At 40.3% G+C, this 10,000-nt stretch overlaps 1 protein-coding gene across 1 annotated transcript in view; it reads left to right on the top strand.

Moving 5' to 3' along the window:
• The window catches only part of LOC113816252 (probable RNA-binding protein 19), a gene marked incomplete at both ends in the record, with an annotated part of 11,137 nt that extends 1,863 nt beyond the window's left edge, over nucleotides 1-9,274 (top strand). The window contains 6 exon segments of the mRNA XM_070120281.1: nucleotides 790-987; nucleotides 1,815-2,003; nucleotides 2,310-2,449; nucleotides 4,159-4,238; nucleotides 4,487-4,665; nucleotides 9,104-9,274. Coding sequence (XP_069976382.1) covers nucleotides 790-987; nucleotides 1,815-2,003; nucleotides 2,310-2,449; nucleotides 4,159-4,238; nucleotides 4,487-4,665; nucleotides 9,104-9,274 — 957 coding nt within the window.
• Between the last annotated feature and the right edge of the window lie 726 nt (nucleotides 9,275-10,000).

Raw genomic sequence — 10,000 nt, 5'->3', positions numbered from 1 at the left:
CAGTTTACTCTTTCTGGAAAAATTTTCATGGCATTTTCTCCCGTTATTGTTAACCTCTCTTTTGGTAACCAAGTTTTGCAGTCAGTGACCACATTAGACCGCGCCAGAAAATCTGATGCAGTCCCTCTCCACCGTCTGCTAAATAACAAAAAATATATCAGTATGCATGTACCAGTCCCATCCTACCAATATTGATGAGCATTTGTTTACTCATATATTTCCCCATTATATTCACATATACATACAAAGTCACATGCACACATACACATACACATACATTCATACACATATACACAAATATTCACACATACATTCATATGCATGTACATAAATATTCACACATACATACACAGTTACATGCACATACAGTTCCACAGACACACACGCACACACACACACAGACACACACACACACACAGACACACACACACACACACACACACACACACACACAGACACACACACAGATACACACAGATACACACACACAGATACACAAACACAGGCACACACAGACACACACACAGGCACACACACAGAAACAAACACAGGCACACACACACACACACACACACAGACACACACACACACACACACACACACACACACACACACACACACACACACACACACACACACACACACACACACACACACACACACATATACACACACACACACACTGCACCTATGCACATTTGCATATGTATATGAGTTTTATGCACATATCTTTGTGTATGTATTCATTTGAACAAAAGTACTACCTTCATTTATATTGGCTCTTGACAGATGGTGCCAGAGTGCAAGTGGTGAAATGTGAAGAAGTTGATAATAACACCAATAAAGAACACATTGATCTGCCATGGTACACGGCCCAGGAGAAGCTAAAGAAAGCTGAACCCGTGACAGACACCGGCAGTCTTTTCATCCGCAACCTGTGGTACTCTGTCACAGAAGAGGACTTGCGAGAATTGCTTGAAAAATATGGTAAGATAAAAGTGACAACCCTCATTTGGCCAAGATGTTACAGTGGAGTGTGTTTATTTAAAGGATTCTATTGTTGATATCATTTATTCATGCATTTATTTATCTGTTTATTTATGATTTACCCATATGTAAATTTCAGTAAACAAAAATGGAAATTAAGTGCCCAATATTGACAACTGATTTTCCAACAGCTAGGTATATGAATTTTTTAATTGAGGGGAATGCTTCCTAAGGCCACCATTGTATTTTTTAGTCAATAATTATAATTTTATAGTAAGTCTAGTCAGGTAGTCAGATGGATTATGTAGAGGTGAGAATACAACTGGAAAGATATTTTGAAACTTGGTTAAATGATGTGCATGAAAATGAATTTGAGGAATTTAATAAAGAGACAACATAAAGAGACAACATCACTGAACTGAAATGGAAGTAGAGAAGGCTTTGAAAGATATGAAGAAGAAGAAAAAAACCTAGTTGTTTGGGCATGTTGAGTGGAATGCAGAAAAGTACAGGAAGAACAGACATAAAGGATTTGGCAAATATAGATCACAAAATATTAGAAGGAGAGTAGGTGATGCTAGTAGAGGAATAAGTATTTCTATTTCTTTCTTTTCCTATAAAAAGAAATGCTGAAAATGAAAAAAATATATTTAATGAGTTCCTTCCCTCCTAAATGGTGAGAATAATGGATGAATAATAGAAATTGAGGCAGGCAGGCAGGCAGAGAGAGGCCAGTAAAAATATATGGTGATACCTAAAACCGTGAGGTTATAGACTCTGCCACCTTAAAAAGTATTAAGTATGAGCCTTTCCTCCTTTGTTTACAGGTCAAATAACAGAGCTCAATCTCCCTATTTGCAAGTATAGACGGAGAGCTAAGGGTTTTGCGCAGGTGACCTATATGTTTCCAGAGCATGCAGTCAAGGCCATGACAGAGCTCGATGGAACTACCTTTAAGGGGAGAATATTGCATGTCCTTCCTGCAATAGTCAAGGAAGAGGAGGAAGCTACAACAGGTAGATCTCTTTCAAAAAAAAAAGTGTTATCAGTTTCTTTTCTATTTTTTTTTTTTTAATCTTCTTTCTGTCTTCACCATTTCATATATTGGAAAGGAGTTACCACATGCCAGTGTCCACATTTTCTCCGAAAAAAAACTATTACCCCTTTAGATCATAAATCAGCCACTAATGGCAGTACGCTTAAAGTTGTATAAATATAAGTACATGTCAGATTATTTACATGTATGGTCTTCAATATACTGTAGCTATAATTGTATGAGATTGGCTTGTAAGTAAAAGGCTCTCTCCTACCTTGTGACGCAGAGGGATCGAGTTTCAAGGAGAAGCAGCAGAAGGAAAAGAAGGCGACTGCCGGGGCCGGTCATAACTGGAACACTCTTTTCATTGGCAGTGGTGCCGTTGTGGACCTCATGTCAGAGAAATACAATAGGTCGAAACAGGAGGTATGTGTGCTTTGCATTTCCAGCAGGAAAGCAGTTTGCAGTTTTTCTGACCATTGCATAATGATTATTTCTATACAGATTATCTTTTTATTGCATTTTCTGTTTTCTGTGCCTGGCAGACTCCATGATTGTTCTCTTAACACCTTGAATCTTGGTGCTTTGCTACCCACACGCCCAAAATCCAGGCATTTGGCTTACTTTAGTGGTCACTTATGGTTGTGTGGGTTACGGGCCAGGGGCTCACAAGCTTATCATGTACAGTGATAAGATTCCTTGCCTTGCCTTTGCAATGTTATCTCTTTTTCTGCATAAGCATTTTTATTTTTTCTTTCTTTCTTTCTGTTTTAAATTATCTATTTGTTATGCAGTATCCAGATTCCATATTTTCTCTCTAGGTAGTCCATAAGTCAGTGCAATAACAGTAAGTAGCATTTTGTTATTTGCTTCTTTTTTCGCAATATGGAATGTGCCACTGGTCACGATGGTCAGGAATAGGATCATGAACATGGAGCTAGTGCTCTTCCAATCATGGCCCTTGGATAGTACATCTCACCTTCTTTTACCGATATAATGCAAAATAATGCAAAAGCCTCTTCCTAAATGGCCAATGAGTATATTCACATTCCAAGAGCTTTGTGCACTTTTAGCAGATCGTTCCCATCACCTTGGTCTTCAGCTAAAATTCTCATGACATCATGTTCCCATCATCCCAAAGCTAAATTTTTCTGTGATGGCACATCACCCACCACTCGGCCAAATTTTTTCATGATGTGATGGTCACATCATCCAGATACAAGGGGTTCACATAGTTTTTATGCAATAACATTAATATTCCTGCTTTGTTAAAGAGAGAGTAGAGAGAACATTATAATGCTTATGAGACAGTTCTGTCATAAATGTTTTATGGTTAGATATCATAAATATGTTCAATGTACATTGGAGACAGACATGTGAAATATCCCAACATATCAGTCAAGGTCTTAGAAAAACACAACACAGTTTATAGACTTGAGAAACTGTTGGGCAATCTTGATACAAGAAAACAGACAACATGATATGATATCATAATATAGTAATGATAAAAGTAATCTCAAAAATGCTGTCTCTCTCTAAGATCATAAACCAGCTAGTGCTTATATCAGTTACGATTTGAGAGGGGCTTGTGAGCATAAATTTTAGTTAATTTTTTGTTTTTCTGGAAAAAAAATAAAAAGAAAAGAGTGATCTGTCAACACTGCCCTAGATTGTAGCAGTGTTTGGTAGGGAAATGACACAAGACATTGTGACCTTTTTTGCCCCCCCCCTTCGCATACAGCACTTGAATGCCTATCACTTGACGGCCAAACACACCAAATTAAATTATTTTGTTCAATTTTACAGTAAAATATTGTTGAAATCTTTTGAATCAACTTATGGCAACTCTCTGGCATATACAAGCTTGCAGCAAGCTGTCGCCACTGCAATTCAGGTCTATAGACCTTCAATACATCTGGGTGCTGTGCCAACAATTTATGTAAATTTTCAAACTGCCATTTTTCACCAGTGTGGTGTTTTTATTTTTCATTTTATTTATTTTCTTTTCTTATTTTTTGATTTGAGGTATGAGTTTGATCTCTTTAAAAAAATTTAAAAAGTTCATTCTGTAGCCACTGTTTAAGAAATGGAATGCATGAATTGTGACATATTTTCTCTCTCCTTGCTATTTGCAGATTTTGAACTCAGAAGGAAAGCAAAGCGTAGCTGTTAATCTAGCACTTGGAGAAACACAGATAGTAGATGAAACCAAAAGGTAAGGATTTTGTAGCCAAACATGAATATAAGGTCAGATTTAAAAAAGTAAAATAGTCAAACTCTGACCCAAGTTTTTTTTTGTAGTAAGATGAAACCAGTCCTATCTTTTGTCTAGAAGTAAGTCATTAATAAGAATGGGTAGACACCCTCATTTTTGCAATTGCAAATCATAATAAAGAATTTAGTTTTATATGTCTTACCTTTAGAAAACTGTGAAGCATTGTTAAAATAATTTCCCCACTGCAGATTTCTTGAAGATAGTGGTATCTCACTTGATGCATTCACAACATCCAACATCAAGAGATCAAACACAGTCATCCTTGTGAAGAATCTTCCTGCAAAGACCACTGCCCAGGAACTGTCACAGCTGTTCTGTAGATATGGAGAGCTTGGAAGGGTGGTGCTACCTCCAGCAGGTGTTACAGGTACTGCCCATGGTGTTTTTCATGTTGCAGTTCAAAATTGAATTGGAAGTGGACAGGCATTATTTGTAGCATTATCAACTTGATTTGGGAAACAATTTATTTATGGAGAAATAAGTGTGAGAACAAGCAGAGAGAGGTTATGATGTGGCATTGTGAAAATGTATTTAACCCTTTGGCTCTGGGTGACATGACCATCATGTCACAAAAAAATGTGGCTTGAGTGCCAGATGGTCTGAACAGGCAATCATGGAAGAATTTAGCTGATGGCTTTGGTGATTGCGGACATGCTGTCATCAGAATTTCAGCTGAAGGCCAGAGTGATGGGAATGACTTGGTCGTTAATGCACAAAGCTTTTGTAGAGTTATTACGCTTAATGGATATTTAGGAAGGGCTTCTTGCATGATATTTATTGGTAAATGAGTGCGGAATATGTAAGCCATGACAAGAGGAGTGCCAGCTCCAGGAAGAATACTATTTCCTTGCTCATGATCCAGTATCTGCCTGCTGTGACTAGTAGTGCAGATGGTGTTACAAAGAATTGAGTATTACTAAATTATTTTCAAAGTGACACAAATAACAAAAAGTTACTTTTTGTTTTTATTAGTGTACACAGTGGTGGACTACCTAGATGATATGTAGTCTGTGCAAGGAATACAGTCTTTACCATCAAGTGCAGTATATCAAATAACAAATACAGACATAGGGAAATGACAAAAAAACAAATGATAATTATGCAAAAATAGAGGTCATAACTGCAAAGGGCCCTCCCAAACCTAGCTCATTGTCATCATGGGAGGGCTTACAAGACGGGGACTGAGACCCAATGTAGAGGATTACCGCTACCTTACGACTCGGCCCTTGCCTCAACTAATTTTGCAGGGTCCTTTCTTCTCTTCTTTCCTCTTCTGATCTTCATTATTCCCTTCTTCTATCCCTTTCCTAAGGTGTGAGAGCCGTGCTGAAAGGATGAAAGGCTGGCTTTCTGTCAGACACGAACGGCCTCCGGGAGCCATAGGCATGGTATTCCCTTGGTTAATTACTTAGCCCTTACCCCTTATGGGGACCCTAAGGGGTAGACCTTTTCTTTTCCCCAGTTTATTCAGGCTCAACATGGCCAGGAATGAAGATTCTTTACCCTTAATAGAGGCATTAAGGCTTGCCCCTTCATCAAATAGCCTATCTGAATATGATTTTGATGGTCTTCCGACCCCTGCCCCTCCTTTGACCACGGCTCCGACCATTGATGCTAATAGCCCCTCTTCGACGCTTACGAACAACTCTAACCATTCTGAAACACACACCTAGGTTACTACTCAACCCATAGAAAACACCTCTTCCTTATCCCCAACATTCTCCTCTTCATCCCCTGCTGCACAACCTTCTTCAATGTCATCCCCCTCTTCCCTTATTACAACTCTTCATCCTTATTGTCCTCCCTCCATAGAACTACTCCATTCCACACCACCCCATCTTCCTCTTGCCCTCATCCTTCTACTACCTCTACCTCTGCAAACCTTCTGAGTACTCTTTTTGGCCCAGCCAAGTGGGATTGATTCTTTGTGATTCCCCCCACAGCCCCCTATTCTGAGAATACCCTTCTCTTTCAGCAGTGCCTCCAGAAACAAGTAGGCAAGGTTACCTTTCGCAGTCACTCTGATTATTTATACCTTGTCATGGTTACTTGTGAAGCCCAAGCCCGTACACTATCTACCCTAGCTGACCTTACTGGCAGACCCAATCCTGCTGAACCTCACCCATCTCTTAATACTTGTACTGGAACTGTTTCTATTCCCCCAAATACTTGCCCCATGTTTAACAAGGACTGGTCAGAAATGACCTACTTTCCTGCCTTGGTGAATATGATGCAGAGGCAGTACAATTTTACATTCTTCCTCCTAAAGGCCAACGTAAATCCTACGTCAATATTGTCAAGATTAGCTTCCATAGACAAGACCTCTCCCATAAGGTTTATATTGGTGGATTGTCTTATCATGTCTGACCATAACGACCCATTCATCATCAATGCCAAAAATTTTGGCTTTTTGGCCTCCCACCTGAACATTGTCCCTTCACAGCCCGTTGCCCTCTATGTGCCCAACCTGGTCATGACAGTTCAAATTGCCCTGCTGAGTCACGTACATGTGCCAATTGTGGAGACTCCCATAATGTATTTGTGGAGACTCCCATAATGTGTTTTATAGGAGCTGCCCTGCCTAAAAGTTTGAATGTGAGGTAGCATTCCTCAGATTTAAACTAGGTCTCACTCTACGTGAGGCCAGACAGGAAGCACAACGATGAGATTTTTTCTATCTCAGCTTATTCCAAAACAGTCCTACGCTCTGCTCCCCCACCATCTACACAAGATATTTCTGTATCTCCCCAGGTATCTTTTCCCAATACCCAAAACCTACATCCTATGTCTACTCACCCTATCCACCAGTCAAATCCATTTTCCATCCTAAATCCAGATACTCCAATTGCTAGCACTTCCCGGATACCTAACCCTCCTCCTCATACCAGACAACCTAAACGTTCCACTCCATGCTCTCCTACTGCATTCTCTCCTACACCTTCCTCTTCATCTGTTCCTCAGATATCCATCTCCTCTTCTCCTCTTTAGAAGAGAACCTTTGTTTCTCAGTCCTCTATATCAAATTCCCCTCCAGAAACCCTTGAAGACATCCAAAACTTCCTAAAGATGACCCATGGGAACACTCCGCTCCCTCATCCACCTCCCAATCCCTCTCTTCCTACTCCTGCTACATTTAAAGTATTTGCAGATATTCATCCTCCTCCTTCCCAGGTTCCCTCCACCCCCCTTCCTCCTACACCCTCTCTACCACTTCCACTTGAATAGTCTCATGAATCCCCTTTATCACAAGAGTGTCCTTCTCCAGACCCCTCCTCTCCAGGCATTTTTCCTGATGCTTCACCATCATCCCCAGTCTCCCTTTCTCAACCCCTGGATTCTTCTCCTTCTACTTCAGCAGCCACCTCTATTTTCCTTGATCAGTGTCTCTACTCCTTCCCCTGTCACAGATACACTGCAATTCACTCAGTTGCTCTACCCCCTTATATTCCACCAACCTCTTTCCAAAATATCTCATCCTCTCAACCACCCAAACCACCCATAACCCCTCCCCCCCAACCCCATCCTTCCCTACTATCCCTCCCACTCCCTCCTGGATACACACGTGAATCTCTTTTATCACAATACCCTTCTCCAGACCCCACCATCCCTATTGAACCCCCAGACACTACTCCTTCACCTACTCCTGATCCTTTATCTCAACCCTCAGATACTTAATCCCCTACTGCTAAGACAACCATATCTACCGTTGTCACCCTATTCCTTCCCCAGTCACAGATACAGTGCAATTAACCGATTAACACCGGTATGTTTTTAAACTGAAAATAAAAGATTCTGGGTGGCTACAAAATTGGCGTGCAGGGCTGGCCCGGACTCTGCCCACACGCAGGCCACAGTGCACTGCTGCATCGGAGTGGGAGCCCCAATACAGCGTTACACTGGCGGGACGCCCAGCAATGTATATTTTTTTGGGTGTCTCATATGTGGGACATCTGTCGTAAATGGGTTAATTGCTCTACCTTAACCTTTCCCACCTATTAATCACTACTCTACTTCATTTACTTCCCTCCTTTCCTTTTTCATTACCATACTCTCCTACAACACCCTCTAATCTTTGATATCTAACACCCTCCTCTCTCCCCGGATTCTTCTCTTACTCTTCAACAGCTATCTCTATTCTTCCTTGAACATTTTTCCTATACCTTCCCCAGTGACAGATTATAATTCACTAAATTGCCCTACCCTCCCCTTTATACTAATTTCTGCTCTAATTCACTTGCTCCCCTATTCCCCCTTTTCACAACCCTACTATCCTATAACGTTCTTAAACCTTTGACATATTTTATCGTAATCTTTAACTCTCCTTTGCCCTTTCCGACGCAATACTTTACCTTTTATGTCTAGCACATTTATTTTCAAACATTAATTAATTAACTGCAAAGGGGAGGCAAGGCGTCTTGCCACTGCACCCAAGTTTGTGCGGGTCGAACCTACAAGCTAGGTGACTAGCCACTCAGGTAAACCTAATGCCTAGATATTGGACTGAGAGGCACCTCTATCCATTTAGTTAAGGGGTGAATGGGGAGAGAGTCAGTAAGAAAGTGTATGTATGTAAGAATCCATAGAATTTGGTTAGGTTGTGATGCCAACTATCATTTGCTTAAAGGTATAGTATAAAGGTGTTGGATATAAGCCCATATTTCTTTTGGCCAAAAGTATATGTTTATTTGTCTTTGCTTGTAAATGTTTCATAGAATAATACCATGATATTGTGAACATGAAATCAATAATGATGTTTATTCTTAAAAAAAAAAAAAAAATCACTCCCTCTTTCCCTCATCTTGTAGGTGTTGTAGAATACTTAGATCCAAGTGAGGCAAGGAAGGGCTTCAAAAACCTTGCCTACTCCAAGTTCAAGTACTTGCCGCTGTATTTGGAATGGGCGCCCCTGAATGTGTTCAGGTCAGAGTTCAGTGGCACATCCATCAAACCTGGTAGTGAAGACGCAACTTCTACAGGTGAGAAATATTTTTATGCATGCCAGTTATTTGCTGATAGTGATAGAAATGTGCGTGCGGCATGTATAAAAATTGAAGTGGAAGTTCAGTTTTGATTTTAATTTCAAAAGACCACCCTGTGGCAGTCTCAGAATATACCCACTGCTGCTGGGTGTAAAAGTTTGGCAAGTGGACGTAATAACGGGATTGTTGTCGGCAGTTTCCCGTTTGCACCTGACTCGTTCAGTAGTTTGCGAGCAACATTTGGCACCTAAAAGCTTTTATTTTGCTATAATTTATAAAAATATTATGAATTTGAAAGGTGCTATTGCCTAAAATCTTTTCCATATAAGTGGTCATGATACGATGCTATCTGTTTTTTGGTCCACAACAGCCATGGCATGTACGTACATGCCACCCAGTGGCTAGTGGTTAATAAAATCAATGTAGAGATTATCATCTTTTTCTTTCTTTTTTATGTATTTATCAGTTTTGTAAACTTTTTAACCCCAGTGATTAGGATATGACCTTCACGCCAGGAAAAAATTTGGCTTGAAGGTTGGAAGATGTGAACATGATGTCATGGGAATATTTCACTGAGGGTCGTTATGACCTTAACTTGCTGTCATAAGAATTTCAGCTGAGTGCACAAAGCTCTTGGGGGGGTGATTAGACGCAGTGGGCATTTAGGAAGGGGCTTTTGCATTATTCTATTGATAAACAAGTGTGGAATCTGTTCACCCTGAC

The sequence above is a fragment of the Penaeus vannamei genome, unplaced genomic scaffold (genome assembly GCF_042767895.1).
Source record: "Penaeus vannamei isolate JL-2024 unplaced genomic scaffold, ASM4276789v1 unanchor4258, whole genome shotgun sequence".
NCBI classification, from domain to species: Eukaryota; Metazoa; Arthropoda; class Malacostraca; order Decapoda; family Penaeidae; genus Penaeus; species Penaeus vannamei.
This window is presented reverse-complemented; position numbering and strand designations above follow the sequence as displayed.